This window comes from Cynoglossus semilaevis, chromosome 14 (genome assembly GCF_000523025.1).
Source record: "Cynoglossus semilaevis isolate Cse_v1.0 chromosome 14, Cse_v1.0, whole genome shotgun sequence".
Lineage (NCBI taxonomy): Eukaryota > Metazoa > Chordata > Actinopteri > Pleuronectiformes > Cynoglossidae > Cynoglossus > Cynoglossus semilaevis.
Genome location: NC_024320.1, coordinates 12,381,096 through 12,405,421, shown reverse-complemented (window position 1 = coordinate 12,405,421; position 24,326 = coordinate 12,381,096). Strand labels below are relative to the sequence as shown.

The 24,326-nt window shown below is 39.7% G+C and overlaps 1 protein-coding gene across 1 annotated transcript; it reads right to left on the bottom strand.

Annotated features, from left to right (window-relative positions):
* Positions 1-223: 223 nt before the first annotated feature.
* Positions 224-23,329, bottom strand: hapln1b (hyaluronan and proteoglycan link protein 1b). The gene is made up of 6 exons (XM_008325131.3): positions 23,200-23,329; positions 8,971-9,104; positions 6,787-6,950; positions 6,230-6,428; positions 5,123-5,425; positions 224-3,913 (listed from the first exon to the last, which is right to left on the bottom strand). The coding sequence occupies exons 2-6, from the start codon at positions 9,074-9,076 to the stop codon at positions 3,624-3,626; spliced, it is 1,062 nt and encodes a 353-aa protein (XP_008323353.1). The 5' UTR covers positions 9,077-9,104; positions 23,200-23,329; the 3' UTR covers positions 224-3,623.
* Between the last annotated feature and the right edge of the window lie 997 nt (positions 23,330-24,326).

Here is a 24,326-nt window from a genome sequence, read left to right as displayed (position 1 = left end):
ATGAAACAGGAACAAGGACGCTCTTGTCCCAAACAAAATGTCATTGTTTTTAATATGAGCAAAATATTTTTGGGGGTAGATCCCTACACAACCCTGTACTTTTATGGTAGTTAGCCCAAAAGACTTGATGTCTGCGTCATTGCTGTTTAACTTTTGTCTCAGTCAGCCAATCACAGCAGACCAACTACAGTCCTGTTGTCTCAGGCTAGTGAAGTCATACAGATGTTGGTCATTCCAGATAGCAATCACAGAGTAAGTCACTGCCAGGAAAAGCATGCTAGCTCAAGGCTCATGGCTTGGTCCCATTAGTGATCTCAGCACACGGCAAATGACCTGCTCATACGTGTCAAAGTTCTTCACAAGGGGCAACAGAAACATACTTCACCAGGAGACTTGCCCAGAATATATGTGTTTGGGGACTCATTCCCAGATCTTTGTGATGAACAACAACAACATGGGCAAATAGGAACTACAGATTAAGCCAAATGCTAGCACACACGCAGGGTTGTGGTCAAAAACAAGGTTTTAAGGTGGGGACATTTACTTTGATTTAAATGGATCTTAAATTTAATTTTCTTTTAATTTTGTTCTGCCTTTTCTTCCTGTCGGTCCCTGCAATCATCAGACTCACGACTCACTGCTGTCACCTGTGTCACTAGCAATCAGCCTGATCATGCACACCTGTCCCTCTGAGTATATATAGGTTTCTCCCCCACCCTGTCTTTGTTGATGTGGTCATTATTCACCTGTCGTGTGTGTGTTTTGGTTCTTTTGTTGGGTGTTTTTTTTTCTTCCCTACATTTGTTTTTGTCTGTTTTATACTGAATATTTTTTGGACTTATGTTGACACTGAACTTAAGTGTTTTGTTTATGTCCTGCATTGTCCTCCAGAGACACTGTTTGACGTATTAACTAATACGGGATTGAGTGTGAAAACGGCGCTAGTGTAGCAATCGCTATTTCGACATAGGGTCTCTCAACAATAGTTCTATGTACCAAGAGAGAGGTGGAGGGGGGCAGAAAAAACTTTGACTGACCCTCTTAAAATATTTTTCAAAAATAACACAAAGAAAAATGTTTTCTCAAAGTAAAACAAGTCCTTTAATCCAAGCCATATTCGTTAAATCACAAATACCTTGTTGAGAAACAGGTCTGTTGTTACATTTTACTCAGTTGTACCTCTCAGGATTGCAATACCATCACATTAAGTTACAAGCAGTGTTGTGATTCAGGGTCTGCAGCGTTTGCAAATTACAATGAACGGTGAATGTAAATAAAAAGTCAACGGCGCAGGGCTAAAAGACCTGCGGTGATTAGAGTCTACCATGGAGAACCAAACAGATAGAACCTGTGCAGCCCAGCAGACCTCATCTCACAAAGTTAGTGGATCCACCAATCACACAAATTTATTTTTTCTCAGAGGTCAAGAGTTCATTGCTTGCTCATTTGTATTAGAATACAGCTTTTAATTCAAGATGACAACAGTCGGTTAAAAATCAAATTGGACCTCTACGTATTGTCGGTGCGGTAGAGTTTGATAAGAGTTTGGTAAGAAAATATGCTAACGTAAATGAGGCAACACAAAGGTCCAAATATTTGACAAACGCTCGACCTGGAAGACAGCAGATACTGTACCATTGTTGTTGCGTTAATTCTTTCAAGACATTTAAGCTTGCTTGCTAACAGGAAAACAAGATGGTTGAACTAGCATCTACTGATGGACGTTCAAGCTGCTTCTGGACGATCACCTCTACAAATGCAGTTCGAACACAAGTACAAACAAATGGAAACGAACAAGACTTCAATGCAGTTGAAGTTCAGTTATATGCTGATGATGCAATTGTTGTAGACCCTGGTTGGCCAGGAGTCTGTGCAGTCTTATCTTAGCTGCAGACCCTGAATAAGGACTCGACACCAGTCTTTGACTTGCAGAGATGCATTCTTAGGAGTGAGGTCACACATGGCTCTGCTCATTCGCTATAAGAAACTAAGTCTTTGTATCAAAAATAGCAGTTTATCTAAGAGCAGGAGAGATAAGACTTTGTAAATGTTGTGAGAGCTGCTTTGCTGTTTGTTGAAGCCATGTCATGCTGTGAGGTTAAAGCCTAACAGAGAAACAGCCAAGTTTTACTCTATTGTAAAAAAGCGTGTAGAGTTCACAGACTCTAAGAGGCTCTACTGATGTCATTCATGCTAAGGCATTTTCTACTGCGAGATAGGACACACCCCTTTTTTCTACTTATTCATTTCTGTATGTTCAGTGCAATGCTACATTTTCTTAAACTGTGGATTATTATATATATATATTTTTACCACTGTTTGTGTTGTATGTAAACAAAAGTGACTTGGATAGATTGACCAGGAAACTAAAAAAAGAACAAAAGAAATAATGTAAATACAGCGTATAAAACATTGTAATTAACAGATGTACATTTTTTTATAATTACATTGTACATAGTTAGAAAACAAACATGGTTGGTCATTTTTCTTACTCATGTCAGTGATGAGGTTGATGTTTGGTCCAACACATTTGTACAAAAACCTAAAATATCGAAAAATACGATGACATACAAAGTACCAGGTGGAGCACCTTGTTAAGAATGGACAGCACACGTTGGTTCGGTTGTGCTCGACTTGTTTTGTTGTTTGGCAGAAATCATGTGTGATAGTCCTTCTAGACTAGAGCAAAGGTTCCACCATCCGACATCAACGATGTCACCTGGAGCGGGAGATGTTCTCCAGATGTTCCTAAAATTTGTCAAGTCAAAGGTACGGAGCACCTGCACAAGAACACTGAACATTCTTTGCCTCCTTTACATTTATTGGTGTGCTTTGCTCTTTTTTTTTTTTATCACGATAACATTGTCTAGAGCTTAACTTGACATGCACACCAATGGAGTAACAACTACCAGAGAGAAAAACAAGAAATACTAGATATTTACTGTAAACAACGATGGTTTGTGAACCAAACTGTGCTTATGGCTGTGCCTGTGTGAAAGGGTTTAGAGTCTTCTCTCCTTTCAGCTGTAGGATGGCTTCATTTTGCTGTTCTTAGTCAAGATAAGTGCCCCAAGTATTTGTCCAACCAAGAGACATTCTACCGGAAAAACCTTGTCCATTCATCAATGACAAAAAAAACCCAAACAATAATTCTTCTTTAAGAAACGTAAAGAATGCTGCAGGGATGTGTTCTATATTCCAGAAAACATTGAGCATGTTTGATGTTCACGACCTAACTTGTAGACCTTTTCATAGATTTTATTTTCTGTGAAATCAATGTATAAACAATTCCTGTGTGTTTGATCAAAGGAACACAGTTGATGCTAACCTTTAAATGTCTAAAATGATACATTGTCCCTGAAGCATTCTATTCACTAACTAAGATAAACCTTAAATATGCTTAAACTATCTCTAGGGAAGTACTGGTTCCCATAATAAAAACTAAAAATATGACTGCATGACAATTGTCTTCAAATATTTCCATGACAACAGTGAGGAAATTTCATTGTGTTGGTTGACTGCTCCAAATCCCTACTTCAGATAGTGTGTTTGTTCGTTTGTATGTATTTATGTGTACATGCTAATGTTTACATGTAAATGTCGTTCTGTCTATTCTGGTTTCTTTATTCATGTTCTTTGTAACAGTACACTCCATACAGCTTGTGCTTTTTGTCAGGGAAACCACTGAACCTAACAGCGGCTTCTGTAGGACTGCAGCGCCGACGGGGCTGAGAGATGGGGTAACGAACACTGCCGTCCGCCAACCAGCCCGCATCACAGCGGTCGTAGGCAAGCAGCTTCCAGGCGGCATACATCTGGCCAACTTTGGCAATTTGTGCCCCATCTTTTTGACATGCACTGACTGCCTCATTGTAGGTCAACTTGGATGGTTGAACCAGGTAGTAGAACCTACCTAGAAATAGAAAGACACAAGTCAGTTCAGGTTTACACACAGAAAGGGGAGCAGTAGTTAAACAAAGTTCTAAAAGTCTGATACCCAGTAGAACTATCTATGCAGACGACACTGTACTTCTAAGACTGATATCTAGTAAAACTATCTATGCAGATGACGATATTTTCCACTTCTTTTCAGCTGCTCCACCTTCTACCCCTGTGATCAACCTGTTCCTTCCAAATGTGTCTCCCCTGTCCCTTGTCGTGTACATAACCCGTGTCTTCCCTGCCTTCTGAGGCAGTTCATTCTCATCCTTGTGAAAGGCGTTCTACTGTGACTTCAGTTATGGATTCAGATCCCTCATGTGTGTCTGGTTTCATAGGAAATAAACAACTACAACTTCATAACATTATTATATGAATTCAAAAGCCGTTTTTTTCTATTGCAGTGTCCTGACTTTTTTGTGGCATACCCATCAGTACTGCATACGCTACATTACTGCATTGCAGCAGATTTAGGCCCAGCCTTAATACTCTCATTAACTGAAAAGCGATGACGGTACCAAGACGTTCCTGATGATCATCCCATCATTCCCCTGACCCATTATTTATCTGTATGTGTACTTACAGTCCGTGAGCAACACACTTTCAAAATAATAATAATTACAATAGAATATTATGTAGGAATCCACTAATAAGATCTGCAATATAACACTAGGTTTGTTCACAGTTGCGGTTCCTCGATACATCAGTTAGAGGTGAAAGTTGTTCTTTATTTTTGCGCTTGTCTTTGTGCAGAGTTGATTTTGATTATTTTTTCTTGGGATTACAAAAAAGTGCTAAATCAAATACAAACTTCTGAGCTTGTCCTCTAAAGTGTATCCAGATCTGTAATACAAAAGGATTTGTATATTTACTTCTCCGAGGCTACAAATATTATTGTGGTACTGCTGTGGTTCATTGGGTTGACCGGCTCTATCGTCAACATCTTTGAGACTTGTTCAACTAGTCATTATTAGGGATTAGGGATCTGACTGACTGTTCTGGAAGTAATGTAGATGTCTGACAGACAATGGGTCAACCCTGGATGAGTGTGGAAAATGTAGGATTAAACCCTGAAACTTTTTTTAGGGTAGGTTTCTCTATGATCAACTGTATTGGACCCTGTGTTTCTCTTTCTGGGATTCATTTCATTATTGTCTTCAGGATTTTACTGATATAAAAGTACCTTTGAAGTGGGAGGTGAAGCAGAAAACATCATAGTGGTTCTTGTCCTTGTCTCTGGTGCCGTAGCTGCGGATGCCTGGTACTGTGTCCTTGCCTCCACATGGTTCTCTGGGTGTAGTGATGGGGTACTGGACTGAGCCATCGTTCAGCCAGCCAGCGTTGCACCAATCCAGGCCGTCTTTCCACGCTTCATATAGCTGGTCAAAGGACGCCACGATGGCATCCTGGTCACGACACGCGCGCTCCGCATCGTAATAGTTGAGATTGTAACGACCCAGACGAGGGAAGTATGGGAAGACGATTCCTAGATAGAGAGAAAGGAAATGAGAAACAGATATTATATGTTGTATCAATAGTCCGGAGGGTGGATATTAACGGTTATGGAACCGACAAAGTTTCAAGTCGCTAAAATGCAAATTTGCACTTTTTAAAAATTGTTTTAATGTTTAGCTCTTCTAACCTAGCTTTTCTCTACCAAGGACCGGAAAGACGACATCAGCTGTTGTTGAAGGATCATTGCATTTTCTAAATAAAACATCTCTTAAACTTTATTCTGTTAGTATCGGGGTCTGAATGTCATCTGTCATTTTCTCTAAGCCTCACTCGATGTATTGTAAGTGTTTAGGTTGGTATTTTAAAAAACTGTAACTGAAAAAAAAAATCAGCATTTCCACTGACCAATCAGAAAGCTTCCCAGTTCTTCTTGAACTGTTTTCTGTTTTTCCTGATGACCTAATGACGTTGGATTTTAAGTAAAGCACTGACGTTACAGAAGGCTCTCTCTTTTAACGGTGTAATAAAACAGGATGTATTTATATCTGGGTGGTGTTGACCAGGCTTTGGGCTGGTGCCAGGTGACAGCAGTATTTGACCTAAAGTAGTATTGGCCAAATTCCATGGTTGCTCTCAAGCACACAAAATAGTAAACTCCACTTAAAAGGCCTTCTCTCATGACATTGCCCCAAGCAGCCTCTGCTCATGCAGCTAAATATATCTGACTGCGGCCTGTTTAGGTTCCACAACATTTAATGGACCTTTTATTTCATTTCTCCACATCTTATAAAATCTGCAGGGTCTATTTATTTCCTTTTAACCAGCGTCGTAGTACCTTCAAGGTTAAGAGACACCACCACCGCTTCATCTTCCAGCCCATCAATAACTTCACATTTATATCTCCCATAATCCTCCAAGGTGATTTCTGTGATGACCAGGGAGGCGTCCATGGGGGAGGAACCCTGTAGGTGGACTCGTCCATGAAAGGACCCGTAACTCCGCTTGTGGAAGTCCATGGCCACAAAAACATCCACCTTGACCAAATGAAACAGTAATGTGTTATGGAGTAACAAACATGACCAGACTAAACACTTCATTGTAATTTACTGTCTGGAGCCATCTTGAAGCTTCAGCTACATTTGTTTGTCTCTGTGGAATTTTAAATGGACCAATGTCCAAAGACACGTTGGTAAAAGGAAGCATATATATTTCTACATTTATGCAAAAGTGTATCGTCTCTTAAATGCTTTTCCTTGTCTGTCAACATTGCCCACGCAAATGCTGACTGACTGTTGGTGTCATCGTCTCAGGTGGAGGTTTTGTGTAAAGATGGCTCTTTTATATAAAGTTCTATCAGTCTTCTATCGGCTGTAATGACAAATAACATCTTACCTCCTTCAGGTAGTTTGAAGTCAGTTTGGTCCATTTGATCCTCATCTTACGGTTGGGTGGTAGTGAAGGGTCTCTCTGGATCTTGCATGGTAACGTAGCGTTCCCTCCTCGCCTCGACACGACCTTCAGTTGTTCTGCCACCACTGAGAGCTGAGGACCATTTTCTACAACAGAGAAACCATTTTCACTAAACACTGACAAACCGTGTGTGTGTTACACTCACATTTCAACATTTTTACTCACTATGTTTGTGTTGTTTTATGTTATGTTCATCCAGCCTGCTAGAGGGCGCTAGTAGCAATTGTGGTGATATATTTAGCCAGTAGGTGGCCAGAGGTAATAACTAGTTTGTAGAATGACAAACAGTCCATGAGGTGTTTTTCTGTACAATCCAAAGCCATCCTCTCATTTCCAGCCCTTTGAGCGACAATATGAGTAAGTTTTTACGTTAAATGTGAATGTTGGCAAGTATATTTGTTGCACTTTATACTTTGTCATATTTTATACACGCTATGTTCCAGTGGTGATAGTGGAGTATCTGTGATACTGTTCAGCTACTGTTAACCATTTAATTGTCTAGATTGTGTAACTTTAATGTGCACTGTTGAATTGACTTTTTTACTGAATACTTCTTTGTATTTTATGCCTTTGTAGTTTCACACTTTTTTGCATTACATCCTGGTCAAATACAACACCTGCTTGTTGCTTGGAGGAAATGATGTAAGAGAGAGTTTAGTTGGCTGTCTGGCTGACACGGGGTCACGTTGGGTGCAGCAGTACACTTAGACTTTAACTGTGTTTAGCTTTACGTACAGTAGTAATAATAATAATAATAATGAGTGAGGGGGCAACAAGGGATTCAAACCTGCAATCTTCTGATTGTGCTGTGTGCAAACCAAGTGAATTAATGCTGCCTTTACAAACTAAAAGCGTTTGATACTTGAGATCTACACATAACAAGTGTTTCTACTGATGGATTTTTTTTTCACATTACAAGTGTTTCTAGTGATGGATTTTTTAACTACGTGATATAATTGTTTACTAATAAATTGATTTATTTTACAGACTTTTATTTAAACAGCACTACACCATTTGAAATGCCCCCTAGTGGGTAACTGATAAATGTTTCGTTGCCTGTTTCTAAAAGTCCCTGACTTGTGCAATTCAAGTTTTGACCTGTGAAACTGTGATAGCGTAATTAGCTAGATAACGCTATCTTACAGAAATGATGATAATCCCCCACATAGCAGCTTTATCAGCCGGCCTCTGCAGCAGCACACTGAGAACACTGATAACCTTAAGAAACGAACGACAATGCAGTGCGAGTGCCATGAACGCAGCACAGGAGAGGACAGTGTAAGAAAAGGCAATGAATTAAAACACATTAAACCTGTTAGAAAAACAAACCATAAAACATTTGAAGTTATATTTACCAGAAAAAAGAAACATCACAAAACAGTCGCAAGCTAGGTGTTAACAATAATTGTACTTGTTGTTACCTCTTTTGGTTTAACAGTGATTTTAGTGCATTGTGAGAGAACATCAGATGTACCATGGGAAATTATCCAAATTAAACAGAATTAGTCAGAAAACTATTACTAATTTAACTTGCCATTGTTTGTCTATGTGACAGTGACAGGCTGAAAAAGTAAACAATGTTCCACTAGGTGGCAGTAGATGGCGATAAATGACCAAAATGAGCGATATGTTAAAGAAAATCTTTCTGTGTTTTTCTTCAATTCCTGTCAGTATATTAGCATCGTGTTCAACTAAACAGGCCCTGACTGTTTACTGAGTAACTTGAGACAGGATCATGTCATGTTATCTGTATTTTATTTATTTTGTTTTATCTTCAGTATTATCATTATTATTATTTAAAAATTGTGTTTATCAGTTATATTCCATTTGATTTGATCTTATCTTACATTAAATACCTCCTATCACAACAAACTGTGTGGCATGCAGTAGGCTAACCCTTTGAAAAAAACATTTCCTCGATGGGCGAAAATAACAGTTTTGTCACCTACTGAAGCTCAGACAGTCATTTATGACCTGTTTACATCACATGCCAAATTCCAAGGGTATTTAGCAGCAAAGCCCAATAAAGCATTTTTTTCTACCACTCTTTTCTGTTGCCAGGACTGAGACAGTGGGAGTGGAAACAAATAAAGAACTGTGACTCACCTACAACATAGATGGTTCTGGAGTGCTCCAGTTCAGGGTAGAGGATGTCTAAGTCGTTCTCCGCTACGCTGAGTGAAATCAGAACACAGATGAGCACAGGAATCATTTTCACTCACCAGGCTGGGGTCTGATTGCTGCAGAGAAACACAGAGAGAGGGGAGGGCGAGGGGGGGGGATAAGGGAAGGGGGAGGCAGAGGAGGTGTTTACAAGACAGAACCTGGTTAAATTTTGTTTGTTTGTTTGGTTTTTTGTGTGGCCACTTTTGATTTGGGCTCGTTCTCACTACAACACTTACGCTTATTAGTTGTTATTTATAGATTTATTTTAGATACACGAAGCATGAGCATCTTAAACATGAAGCAGAACTTTATTTCATGTTGGTTGTTTGTTGACCTGTTGTATGTGGGTTGTTTTATTTTATATTAATATTAGAATAAAAAGGTGGTAAAAGTGGCATTCTGGTCTGTTACGTGGTTGAATTCCTCACTGGAAACGAATGGTTATCCTGTAAGTATTCCTGTGTGTGTGATACAGAAACAGGAACATTCTGTTAGATGAATTATTCACTCATAACTGACCATAGTTATCAGTGTAAATGGTTATTTGACCACTATATTTGACCATGTGATGGACCAGGAACGCCGACACTGTCTCCCCTCTGTGACCATGAAAAAACAGTAGAAGTAAAAATGACTGCAGTGCTCTTACTGTTAATGACAAATGTACTGCAACAGAACCAAAAGGTCCACAGTTTGATCACCCTTTATTTTTATAACATGGTTTATAGTATCTATTAACTGGAGGACGTAGAGACCAACGATCAGTTCAGCCAACATATGAGAAAAGTCCAACACCGACGTAGAGTGACAGAGAATTCCACTTTACATTTACACAAAAACTGCAGAAAGTGAACTTGTCGTTAGTACTGTGAGCTGCTTAGATTCACGTTCTGCAGTAAACTCAGACCTCGACTCCGTGATACAAGATTCCTCTCTGCAGTGATGTTTCTCTAACCACCAAAAGGTTCAATATCACTCCCGAATTGCAGAGCCGTCTGCATCATTCACACTCGGAACACTGCAGGGTAAAACACACACATACGCACACATTCCACTGTAATGAACTCAAATACAAATCTGAAATCATGAGCGAGCCTCTGTGACAATCATTAAAACACAGCAGGAAGCAAACACCCATCACTTACTCCCTGTGTTAGCAGTGTAAGCTGTACATACTGTGCTGTCAGTGTTCTGTCATCCTGCAGTCTGTAGCAGCAGCAGCAGCAGCAGCAGCAGCAGCATGTCCTGGGTGACACTGACAGTCCGCAACTTTAGAGGAAGACTGCCACACTGCAGCATCATCCCAATGAGTGTGCACACACACACAGACACACACACCTAGATTTAAAATATTTTCTACGGCCGTTTTACAATGACCACTGGGGTTGTGTCCAAATTTTTAATTTGGTCAATTTTTAACTGGGGTTGTGTCCAAATTTTTAATTTAATTTTTTTGTCCCCAACTCTTTGCTCTTTTTCTTATTTTATAAATACTGGTACTTTCAGACGGTTCCACTATTAATAAGCCATCCATCTCAATGCCATCTTGTGGTTTTTGCTGCTAATCTCCTGTCACTAATACTTGTCTGCATCAATCAATTATTCACTGTAAACTGTCATTTATTTTTTCTTAAAAAACATGACTGAATTGATGGCTAAAACGTAACCAGGCTTAAAGTCTCTACTAATAAGAGTTATTTTTTAAAAAAAAACTAAGGTAAATGTCTTAACATTTGTAACATCGCCTTGTTAGCAAAACCTTGAATATTAGCAGAACATTTTGAAGGGCGCTGGAACATGAAGCTAGCTGGCTACATGAAGCTGATCACAACAACTACTGTACAACACTGGCAGAAAAGTCCAAGTATTTCTATCTGTAGTCTGTAGAACAGGCTTCTATACGAAATATAAAAAGCTACATTTTGAAAGTTATGGCAGTGGATGTTGCTACGAGGAAAGATTCTCACAGTTCTTGTTCAAGTAAACAAAGCAGTAAAGAACCTGTCACACCATGTAATGATGGTGTCAGAACTACATGATGCAGTATCTACCGTGTAATTAGGAAGTACCTGAACCTTCTTAACGAAGCTAACGGTGACAAGAGAAAATAGTGGCTAGCTGTTATGAAAGAGCTTATGAAAGCACTGACCGAAGAAGGCAGAGGAGAGTTGTACTGCCAAACCCTTTTTCATCGTGTACTGAACAGTACACTCAGCAAAGACTGTAAGGTCTCTCTCTTTAATCCTAAATTTCAAAGGGACATTTTTTCACACTGTCCTCACAGCCCTGATCTGGAAACAAAGGGACGTTTGAAAGTGACCTGAACCGGTGTGAGATTCCACAAAGGAAGAATCATTAATTTTAAACAACGCTTAAACATGTGTTTGACATCAACAGAGGATGAAAGTTCCAAACAGGGCTACATTACCACTCTTATTGGTATTTCACAAAAACAAACACTGCAGTACCTTCAAGATAATGCCTGCCTTTGATTACTGTCAATCCTTGACTGCCAAACCTGCAGTCCAGGTCAGTTTGGATGTTTCAGGGCAGACGAGGTCAACAGTTTTAAAAGATATTGGTGATCAAGGTCCAGTTTGTTATTATTTGGTACTGAGGTGGTGACCAGCAGTCCAAAACTCAGCGATGTCTGATAAAATCCTCTCCATACATGTGGACACATTCACAGCTGAACTCTGTTTGAACACAATTCCTACAAAACTGCTATTCCTATTTATCATTAAACATATTTAATAAAATTAAATTACAGTCACAGAAATTATAGATTTTTTAGGAAAGATACATTTAAGTTATTTCAGTTAAAAAACGCAGAGTAAAAACGACCAAAGTGCATTGACCTGAGAGGACTCAGAAGGACGAAGGGGAAGGGAACATTTTGAAACTTCACTCCACTGAAACACTCTGTATGTGACTACGACATTGAGAAGCTAGAAACAGTACTGAATACTTGTGTGTTTTTGTTGGAGAGACTGGGTAAAAAAGAAAACAACGATACAGAGAAAAATTGGACAGAGAGGCAACGGACAACATTCCTCTTCCTCAATCTGTGTAGGTCATAAGAAAAGTCTCTCTAGCCCAGGTGGGTGTGTGTGGAGTGTGTGTTTGCTGAACCATCACCAGATTTCTGATGAATTCAGCAACTATTGATTATCTACTGCATCCTGATAGACCTGTCTTAGCCGTGGGAGTGGGCTGCAGGAAACATACCATGTCTGGCTGTAAACATGGACCACTAATTAAATACAAAAAACTTTACACCTACATTCTCACCACACGTTATTGTTAAACTACATTTCCTAAAGGTTTTTTTTAAAGATGAAAAAAGCTAACTACGCTAAGCTAACACAGCTAACACCCCAGCACCTTGTTTCTTCTTCTTTGGTCATAGTTTTGTATTCTTTGGTGTATTACCTCCTTTCTTCATGCTTCACTCTACACATCCGTACTACGTTGACATGAAATTGAAATTACCCTGGATGAGGATTAATGTTCTCTTTTTTAAGTAGTTAAGAGTTCATCTAAATCAACCGTGTTGAGTTTCAACTTTTGTCGCGTTCTGGCTGTAGTAGAAAAGTCAATATGAATGTGTGTCAGACACACCCACAGCCACACCCACAGCGTAATCAAACGAGCGATTGCAGACATTTCTTTAATTATATGACAGTAAGCACTAAATGCATAGTAAGCAAAAGAAAATCCCAGTGGGCACAGGGTCAAACTAGAGATTTGAGATCTTGTTGAAGATGAGGTCATTTATTGTTCTACGAAAAACAGTGGACCCCTCCCCACATACTGCCTGCCAAAATAACGAAATAAATGTGCAGCGAGGCCAATGCAAATCCACAATAGTGGATTAAGTTTCACGTTTAGAACTTTTGTTTTACAACTTTGACCTCCATGTTGGAGCTGAAGCGTGTGTTTCAACCTGGTTTCCATAGGTCAATAGATCTTATCTGCACCTGGTCAACTATTGGCTGGCTGAACAGCCAAGACTGTCTAATCTTGTTTTCGGTGTGCAACAGTTTGAACAGTCCTACAGTAATGAATACAACAGTAAGTGCGGTAGGATGAACCACCAACCTCACCAAACAGTTACTCTGCTGTTGGTTTCGTGTTTATGTGATTAATCAAGATTAATCAAGGTAAACGTCCATTAATGATGATGATAGTGATTGAACACTGTAATAACATTCAACTGTGTATAAAAGCCCTGATAAGTGAATGGAACTATTGGGTGTACAGTCTACGTCATTCTGCACAGGCTTTAAAATCCATTAACATTTGAATTACATTCATCTTAACAAAGAAAACACACTTTTTAGGTGTTCATTTTGACAGCCCTGTTCAGAATAAACTGTACAATTATGTTGGACACTTGTAGAAAATGAAGGCTCTAAATTTACTGTGGGTTTAATGGTGTAGTTCCCCATAGTTTGAAACCTTTTACAGAACCCTTTAAGCACATACACACAGCAACTTTGAGGTAAACCTTCACAAAGAAGTTCACTGGCCTTTACACACAGACACTTTCCACTCCTTGTTTGGTAATGCTGTCTTTTAGTCTAGTTTCTGTTGAGGGCAGTAATTACAGCACTGTTCACATGCCTTAAAGCCCTTTATAGACAGGAGAAAAAGTGAGACGGTAATGGTTCAATGATGTCTGTGAGTTTCTACACCTTTCTCCTACAACAGTTTCAAACCAACACACACTGTAATGTCACTGTATGTTCTTCACTTTAAGACATTTGGTTATTAGTATATAACAGTGTTTCCCCAAGTCAATAGACATTATTCATAAACTCCTGGGAAACATGATGTGAGACGACCCAAAACAACACACCTGAGGGTCGCGACCCAGTCTTTGGGAAACAATGGTATATAACATACCATCACTGTACAAAGCTATTAAGCTATATATTAAGCTATTTCTCAATATATAGTACAGTTTTAACTATTATGCAGGGGACAATTCCATCGAAGAATTCCGGGGAATGTCCTTCACACAAGGTTCTGCTTCAGAAGCTGGGTCAACACCTGTTGTCAAAATCCAGCAAACAGCCTAAGATACCTAAGAAAACTTATCATCACGCTACGTCCACCCTACAGTATCACCTCAATGAAAGACGCAGCTGGGAGACTGCAAAACTTCTGTTAGTTAAGACTGTTGTGGTACAGGCAAATGATGCGGGCAGCCCATAATAGACGTAATGACTGGTTCTGAGCCAAAATATTAGCTGTACTTACACTGTGGATTCACATTAATTTATTCCATCCTCATTCTAAATAAATCATTAAAAACAAAAACCTTGCTTATTGTGCCAATCGTTGCTACGTTTGCTCTAAATGGCTACAATTGTGAATTGACTTACAACTGTCATACAAAGCAGGCATTTGTTGTTAAAGGTTTTCTGTTTTTTCTTCCGTCCTCACTGGTTGCTACATTCCTACAACTTGTTGGAAATGTTTTCTCAGCGTAAGGCAGTTTCATCAGACAAGACACTCTTGTTGTTACTCAAAGAAGCCCTTTTTCTGCCTGTCTTTACTCCTGAATTACCTCTGAATTACCTAGGCTAATAAAAAACAGGATGTTCTTAATGGAATCCAGCTTCAAAAAAGCCGGACTGGCTCAGCCTTTATCATTATTTTAATTGTTTATTTTCCCATATAATTATTTTCCCAAAAATGATGTACAGCTTTACTAAAAGTTACCAACGTCACAGACTGGTTTGTAAAAGATGTCATGCCTACTTTGTCTGGTTTCCTTCAAAGACAAGAACAAATAATTGCACATTAAAGTGTAGGTACTTGTATACTAAATTCCCCAAAGGGGCTATGCAAGGATTTCATAAAGTTCTGAACTGCTCCATCTAGTGTATTAACTAGCAAAACAAATCACTCTGCTGTGCTATTTCCTCTCTGGCTACCTGTAGAATCAGGTACTAAACACCCGATGTCTAATTTTTAATACTCCTTAACAGTAGGGATGTCTGATGTGAACGTTTTGCTAAAATGTGATATATATATATATATATATACACGTCTCGAGACCCAAAAGCAATTTCAGCATTACATAATTATGCTAATATCGGGCTGGTTAAATTATACTTAGCCTTAATAGTAGAACAGACAGACCAGCTGTCCATTACCAGGCTCCATCTTTACATTCAAATTATCTCTTAGTCGTGCTGCTGTAGGCCTAGACCGCTAGGAAACTCTCATCATGATAATGACCTTGATAATGACCATGTCTTTCTCCACTAGTGGGTGCTCTTCCTCTCTTAGTGTATTAACAGAATTTCAAAGAATCTCAGAACTCACTTCAGAGCCGCAGGACCAGATTCAGACCTGATTTCTGATTTGAATTATTGTTGTTATTGATTTTCCTCCAAATCTATGTCAAAATAATTTTATTACTTCCCTGTTTTTTTGCTCTCTTTTTGTTTTCCACCCCACCCTTGGCTAAGGCACACACACATCTGGGATGAAGACGACCATCATACCAGTTCCTGTGACGACGTACAGGTAGTTTCTCCACTGGAAATGTGCTCATTTACAGATATACACGTACTCCCTTATTCACAGACCCACATATACGTCATGCAAATCACATACAACTAAATGCTACATGTTACTAGAGCAGACGTGCAGGGGTGTAAAAACACTCTTTACTACAGTTTCCTCATATATAAACTATCATTTCAAATATTGTTTACACCTCAGGTCTATTTCATTTGACGGGCAAAACACATTTGACTCTTACTGAATTTACAATTTCAAAGGAAATGATACCAATAGTTTCTGTGTGTCAGATTCTGTCTGCACACACTGAGCTCGTGGATATTCACACCATCTGCACTCACTCCATTCCAACCTCAGGGGGTTGGACTAATCCCACAAGTGGAGTATTATGTTTCAAAAGAAAGAAAAAAAAAACCCAAAACAATGTGGAGCAAATGTTTATCAGCACAGACTTTTCAAGGGTGGATAACCAAATCAATAGAATAACACAAACTAAAATAATAATTACCTAGAAACATATAATAATGGCTTTAAGATATCTTAAAAAAGAAAACACACAAAACAAATCCAAATAAAGAAATACCAACCATGAGGACACTGTAGTACTATAGGAGACACAGACAGGACACGAGTACAATTATCCAAGATAACTTACAGAGAGGGATCAGTTAAACTACAGTCACACACAACTAACACAACAGATAAACACACACACAGTGACGAGGCACAAGACAATGTTAAATTCTCTTCTGAGGAAATGTTTGTTTTTTAAAGGAATTAATTCCACATGGCTTTGGGTCCATTTTTCAACCAATCGGTGGATTTTGGTCAGTGTGTTTACTAGTATGTGCGTGTGTGGATGTGTGTAGAATGACAGACTTTGGATCAAGATGGTTGGGAAATCTGTCAAGGACATCATGTTTCTTGATAAGCACAACAAAGTGGATGCAGTGAGTCACTGAGTCAGGCTGTGGTATTTCTGCTGAACTCACATCAAGCGTCACGTCCTTCAATTCAGAGCTAAGGAGAACATTTTCAGGTGGCACAGCTAAAACTCAAACTCAAACTAAAACTCAGGCCAAATCTGGCCCACGCTGTGATTATATTTGGCCCACGAGATCATAAATACAGGCCCTCCAGTATATAGCCACTGTATACTGGCCAGATTTGTAGTATTAGCAGTGCAAGTTATAGCACATACATTTTGTTTTTTTTTGTTTTTTTTGTTGTTGTTGGCCTTTACATTAAAAGGGAACTGGAAAGGCTACAGATGAAGAGACAAATACCAATGTTTTATTGTTTTATTTCAAATGTAATTTCTCATGTGCTTATAATATTAAGCTTTGTTCGTTCCAGATTTAATGTTTATGCAAAACTAGTAGTTTGTTTCCATATGAAACAATTCTACATGACAGATCTGGAGAGAAGGGGAAACATGCACGATTGCCATCAATTTTCAGTAAATATTAAGTTTGGCCAGCAACTTTATCACAGTCTTTAATTTAACCCACTGTGAAATTGAGTTTGACAGCCCTGCCGTGGGGTGTTTAAGGGCTCCGCTCCAGTTCCAGTTCCTGAACCTCTTTCTGAACACAGTGAGACAGAGGTATTTCCATCGTACTTTTATACAGTGATGGCATTTAATGGGAAATGACCTCGAAGAATGTTCCCATGGTACTGTATGAGCTAAGTAAACCTCATCGGCACAACATAGTCCACACTGTCTACACAAAGGCAGGCCACAGAGCTGTAAAACAAATTTCAAAAATACACTCAAAAAAAAAAGTTTACATTTTGTGTTACATTGCATTTCATCAGGTTTTTCAAACTACCAGTCAAAAATGAACAACTTTAAAACCTCACCCACCCTGGTATGTCCACGGAGCTAAATCTGTCCCATTTCAAATATGCGCTGTGTACATGTATTTGTATATTTACGGCACACCAAATACGTACCCCACCCATGGGTTAGCCGATACCCATCAGCTGTACACACAACCTGGAGTATTTAGAATTGGCTACGCTGGTGAGCAGTGTTCATGTTTTCCTCTGTGGTTAGAGTGACAGGTTTAAACCAGAACTCTCTCTGCCAACACACACACACACACACACACACGTGTCATACGTCACCCTCACACCACTTCAGCTGTTACAAAGACCCTTTAGACCAGAGCGACCTGGGTCTGTTATGGCAGACACACTGCCCATGTTCTTAGATCCCAACGGTTCTATAAACACATGCTCTACTAGACAAAACACCAACGTTTCTCTTATTTTGAAGAGTGTTTGTCCAATAGAGACCTGGGAACTGGTGACCACTATAAACATCTGTAAATGTCTGGTCCTAGTGTTCGTACTTGCAGCTTGGAATTCATTTTCCTTTTAGTCTGTATTTTATTGAAAGTGTATGATCAAAGTTTTCAACACAACTAAACATAATGTTATATATATATTAGCTACATATATTTCTTTAATTAACATTTTATAGTAACAAGGAACTATAGTACTAGGACTAGCCGTAGCTAGCATTAGCTGTAGGTGGAATTTTGGTACAGGTACTTTACATGTGTACCAAAGAATTTCATAGTACACTCATGTAGTGATACATTTTAAAAACTTATTGCGAAGTAAGCAAGTTAATCAAATACAGTTCCTTGTTTCTGCCAGGGAAACATGGCTACATATGGGCCAACGGTACAGATTAATCGAGTTTAGACCAAACGTACCGCCTCGGTCGATAATGTACCACATTTTTTCGCACAAAATTTTACCACAAAAGAAAGAAATCTGAAACACGACTACATGGATCGCCACTTCAGTGTGTGACACTATGATACAGGAAGTAACCGTCTGTGTGCTGACGCTTTAAGTGATTAGTGCGTTTTATTTAAAATAACAATAAAGGTTGTTTTGTAGGTCATGTGGACAACAAGCTAATTTTTTTCTAGTCCCTGTCTTCTTTTGTTCCTCCACTGTTGTGTCTCACCACAGGTCCCCCCGTTCTTGTCCTCCAACATTTCCCACTAGGTTAAGTACCTCCTCCTCCAGTAATCTGTTCCACCGGGTTCTTGTTAGTCACACCCCCTTGTTATTAATGCCAGTGGTTGTTCCGGAAGTGTTACCTTACTTTTTTAACTTCAGACATTAAAATGTACTTTTCATTACATAAACAACGTTGAGACAGCAGTGATTGTCGTTTGGGTCTTCCATGTCGTTGGGTTCCTGTTGGACAATCCAACGCAGGCAGTGACTCAACGACATCAGCCTACCAACAATCTCTGTCTATTTTGTCTGTTCATCTCTTTGTGTCCACATGTAAATAACACACATAATATTCTACACAAGAAGGTCAAGAAGTGACAACTGAAGAAACAGGAAACGTCTACAACACGAATACAGACGAATGTGTGACTGAAATCAGGAAACAGAGGACAGGACAACGTCCTATTTCCTATTTCTGATCTATGGTCCTATGGACATTCATGTCCTTCAGGTGGTGAAGTCCACTCTCCAGCCATAATAACGAGTGTTTAAAGAGAGTATGCCACAGTGTGGAACCACTGAAGGCCAGGCAGCAGCTCTGGTCTTCCAGAGGACACATTAGTTCCCTTCCTCTCATGTTTATCTAATTTACAACTTGTCTCTCTGGATCGTCCCCTCTGTCTTTTTAGGCCATGCTTGACCCTGAACACAGTCATGGAGTTAAATGGTAATCTGCTCATCAGGCTCCGTGTTTTAAAGATGAAGCCAGCCATGTGTGCCAGCTTGTGTCCTCTCCTTATGTCCTAATGCCTGAAGTGTCAAAGGTGGAAGCAAGGGGTCAGAGTTCAGGTCTGGTCAAAGGTTATATTTGACAATAAAGGTTTTATCCCAGTTCTCTTCAAAGTTTTCCCCTGTGTTTGTTTTATCTCATAGACCAATTTCACCTTTAGTATTTCTTTGTTTTTCCTTCATTTAAAAATAAAAATTTCAATTTAGTGGAATCCAAAAAATGCATCTTTTCTACATTTTCTAGGATTCCTGCATTGTCTTCATAACCCGTTATACTCAACACAAATGTAGGTCATGATTAATGTAAATAATATATTATATCTACAGACAAAATCCAAAGAGGTGGTTCTCAACATATGGTATGCATACCATCACTGGTACATGTGCCCCTTTTTTTATAAACCGCAATGGAAAAACAGTGGAGGTATAAAAAAAAGGACTCAAACCAACTGCATTCACTGCACTCACTTCTCTCATGGCAGTGAGAGAACATTGTAGTAAGTCAAAAGGTCTCTCATATTAATATCCAGAACAGGCCACTGCAGCGACTCAGACAAGTTGGTCAAGTGTTGAGTTGTGTAATGTTTGAATCGATCAGGTTTTTTGTTGGTCAAGTGTTGAGTTGTGTAATGTGTTAATCAATCAGGTTTTCAACCTCAAAAATGAGTCAGGTTTTTTCAATTTTAAAATAACACAAGTATCAAATATTTAACTTGAATGTAAAAATGAATGAATTTTAATAACGTGTATTGATCAGGCTGTGACCTGGTGTCAAAGACCCTCCTCAGAATTCTACAAAGAAGCAAATATTTGATGGATACACCGCAGAAATACGTTGTTTTATTGTCATTAATGAAGACTGTTTCACTTGTCTTAATAAAATCACTGGTGTTGTTGTGACCCCAGGTTCATTAAGACACACCACCGCAAATAAACCCCTCCACCTTAGACAAATGTTTTGCCTGATTCATATTTTTGTTGAGCAGAGGAAACTTCAGAGATATTTCGAAACACACACAGAGGTTCTTTCGAGGACCACTGCCTTCAAAGCTGCAGCCACTAATGGCAAACACATTACACAACACTACAAAAGCATCTATTCATAAGGTGGAGACAAAAATCTCTGTGGGCTAACATCTGCAACCTCCAGGTCCTGCGCACAGCACACGATCACATGATCACACAGGCATCCCATCATCCAATCACTGAGCCTCATCACATTCAACTGCACAAATGAAAGTTGAATCTGCGTGAACCCCTGTTCTCATTTAGAGTTGTAGTGGTTGACACAATTCACTGCAGGCCACGGTCTGTATCTCTGTGTGTGTGTGTGTGTGTGTGTTGGCTGGGTGTAGGGCTAATGGGTGGGGGTCAGGGTGGAGCCACCAAGTCTAAGCCAGCGTACACAGAGAGGGGTTGTTGGGCTGAGAGTTGATTTTCTCGCCTTTAAATCACTGAGGGCTCGTCAGCACACCACGGTCAACCACAGCTATGATCACTCTCACAAATATGACCGTCTTCGCCGGAAGACGACAATGTCACCAGTTTGATAAACTCTGTCAGTTCTTGTCCCTTTTTAAGTTGAGTGGGTTATTAATGAGTTCATTAGACAATCGATCAATTAAACAGAGAAAATTCTTTTTGAAAAGCGTTTCTCAAACTTTAGAAATTTGTCCTGAAATATTTAGTTTCATCCACAAACCAAAGGTATTCAGCGTACGGTCATAAACCAACACGACCCCAGAAAGTCATAGATTCACATAAGCTACAGTCAAATCAGTCAAATGTATCTCTTTTTTTAAAATCTCCTAATCCTTTAGATTTGAAGAGGAATGTGGAACATAGAAATGTTTTAATCTTCTAATACTGGACAAATGATTGCAGCTTAGAAGTTTTTAGATTGAACACAGTGGCAAATCACCCAAAAGACAAGCAACCAGATGTGATGTAAACAACCCAACAATTCACTGGAGCTGCAGTGACCACGGAAATCAGGATTCCGAGTCAGGAACAGAATCGCAAACGCTTTATTGATCCCCTGGGTGTTGGAGGTGGGGAGGGGGATTGACAATATGTTACAGCTGCAAGAGGAAGACAGGGTGAACGGCAAAATATGAACAAGGATGTCCACCGTGTCAGACATCATGCCCATGTGGGGTGAGCATATGTTCAACCTAGCTACATACCAGATGGACTGACAAACTGTGTGGCCCACAAATGGCTACTGGAGATGTAATACTGAACTATTTGGGTAACGTAATAGCGGGAATAAGTCAATGCCATCACAGACTCACCCTCACAGACTCCCCAACTCCCCCCAATGAAAAGAGGGGGACAAGGGTAAAGTGAGGGCTGACGGGCTGAGCATACGTCACTTCTCATTTCACTGCTGTTTTGTGGTCTGACATTCTGTGGACAACGACATTCTTTTAATTGCTGTGACTAACAAGCCAGCGGACGTCCACTGTTTCACTCATCTTCTATCACCAGGGAGGATGGAGCAAATCCCAGCAGTCCTTAGGGGAAGGTGGGGTCACACCCTGGGCAGTTAACCAGTCCATCACAGGACGACATACAGAGACAAACAACCACCTCTGATCACTCCTGTGATCAGCCGAGTGTGAACACTGAGCCTAATCCTTCATATTTTGGTCTGTGTAAGGAAACAGGAGAAAACTCTGCACAGAAAGACCAACAGTTACCACTGGGATTGAGCCATAATCTTTTATTTGTAAAGCAAGTGCACTAACCACTCCACCACCATTTGTCCCTTTATAGACTCATTTGTTCATGTTTTCTCACTCTCTGTTAGCGACGTCTCCTGAAGTTAATTTCCTAGCCCTGCTGTTATCATGGCTTCCTGCCTCTCACACTGAATTACTGTTTTTCTTCTATTTTCACCTCTGCCTCCTGAAGTGAGAGAAAATACCGCTGCAGCAAAAGCACTAATACAGCTTGTAAATGGTCTGTATTTAAACAACTGACCTGAACAGAAATACAGTTAAATCTGCTTTTGAAAAAGTAAGTGTATAAAATAAAACACAAAATCCTGGAAATTGTTTTGCAGTGCTTTCACAGCAGTGATTCACATGCAATAACAAGGTAAAAAAAAAAGTACTTTTACTCCCTGTGAGCTGTGATGTGAAAACCATGTCAAACGTGATGTTCTTAATGGAGCGGGTTTGAAAAAAAAAAGAATATGGAAGACCAGATATTTAGGATTACCAACTTCAGATTGGGAAATAAATCAATTCTGTTCGTTGTTTTGTTTAGTGGTTTCTGCATTCCTACAAGTCAACGTGTCAGCCATGTTTTCAAAAACACCAAGATCTCAGGGTCCGCCAAAGACAGGACAGTGACAACACAAAGTCCACTTCAACTTTAAAAACATGCTGTAGATGACAGTCAACAATAAATAAAAAAATAAAAAATGACTTCCATAAATGGCCATGATAATCAGTTCTTAGTTGCTTTGTTAATTTCCCCGACTGAAACAGTCATTCTGCACAAGACTCAATTAAATCTCAACAAAACTAAACATCAGACTGGTGTCGACCAGTAGGACTTTGACAGCTGAACATGTCTGTGTACTCCTGTACTCCATGTAGTACACTTTAAAGGATTACCTTGACTGTTTTGACCAGCACCATAACAAGCAGCTGGTCATTTAAACGCATCACAACCTCTTATCAACACTGACCTCTTATCTTCATTCCACATATCTAAACTACACTTCTCCAAATAGGACAAAGTGTCCGAGTGTCCAGTCCGACCTCGGTGGACAGTAAACAAGATGTGGTACAACATAAGGTGAACAACACCCTTAAATATGAACTCATAAAGCCCGGGTCTCTCTACCTTTCTCGGTGTGCTGCACTGCGCTGGCGCTGACGCTGCTGTGGAGTCTCCGGCAGCCAGGATGCGGACTGGGAGGTTTGTGCAGGCAAAGGTAAAGAGGAGGAAGGAGCAGAGAGGTGGGGGGGCCGAGGGGGGGGGTTGGGGGGGGGGGGGGGTTAGGTCTCCTCTGGCAGCAGATCCAGCGAACAGCTCCTCTGAGAAGAAGAAAAAAAAATTAAACGATGTGTGGACATCAGGGAGCAGGAGCTCTCACTCCTCCTGGGTTCTCTACTGATGCGGAGAGTCAGCGCGAGGCGGACCTAGCTTATCTGGTGCCGAGGGCAACCACGGCCCCTTCCCCTGTTTGTATCTGTAGGGTTAAAAAAAACAGATACAGAAATAAAGAAACAGGAAGAAGTAATAATAAAACAAATGTGTAAATGATGATATTTATAAAGTTAAAATAAGACCAGATATAACAGGACCAGATACTTTTTCTGACCCTCTAATAACGACTGATTTTTAAATAATTCTCTGGTTTCATTTTGTCTGTTTTTTTTTTCAAACTAATGTCAGCTAATATTCAAAGAAATGTCTTATTGTAACTATAATTGTATTGAATATTATTGAAAACCCAGTTAGCTTTCTGTGTGCTTCACCCTTCCATCCTCACGACCACATTGATTTCTTAGAACTTGTTAGGAAAATGACAACATTACAGTTTGAATGTTAGCCCTGACACACCTTCTGTTCTCTGTCAGTGAAGACGACATTTTCAGGTTTACCTCACGTTACAGTACTGCTGTGGGAACCCACCAAACCTGGGGTAGTTTGGGGTGTTATGTCCCCCATTGTCTGTAGAGCCTTCCCACCCATTTCAACCGACTGCTCAATAGAGAACAAACCACTTTCCCCATCTTGTGCTCCTTAACATGTGGCCTGCTGCTGACATGCAGTGATGATTTAGAACAGTCCCCACTGAGCCTAATGATCTGCTTCCTCACGCTGTCAGCTCTATAAAACATTATTAAAGTTCCTCCACACTACGTCTGGTCTAATGTGATGCTTACTCTCACTTTTTGTTTACCAATATGTCCAAGCCCTGTTCAGATCTGTCTGTCTAAAAGCTACTTTTCCATTTGGTTTGA

Excerpts from the sequence above, each read along its gene's own strand:
- hapln1b (XM_008325131.3), bottom strand. The coding sequence starts at position 9,076 with ATGATTCCTGTGCTCATCTGTGTTCTGATTTCACTCAGCGTAGCGGAG. Across the intron at positions 6,951-8,970 it reads CAGAACCATCTATGTTGTAG|AAAATGGTCCTCAGCTCTCA; the intron begins GTGAGTCACAGT and ends TCTCTGTTGTAG. Across the intron at positions 3,914-5,122 it reads CTTCACCTCCCACTTCAAAG|GTAGGTTCTACTACCTGGTT; the intron begins GTACTTTTATAT and ends TTCTATTTCTAG.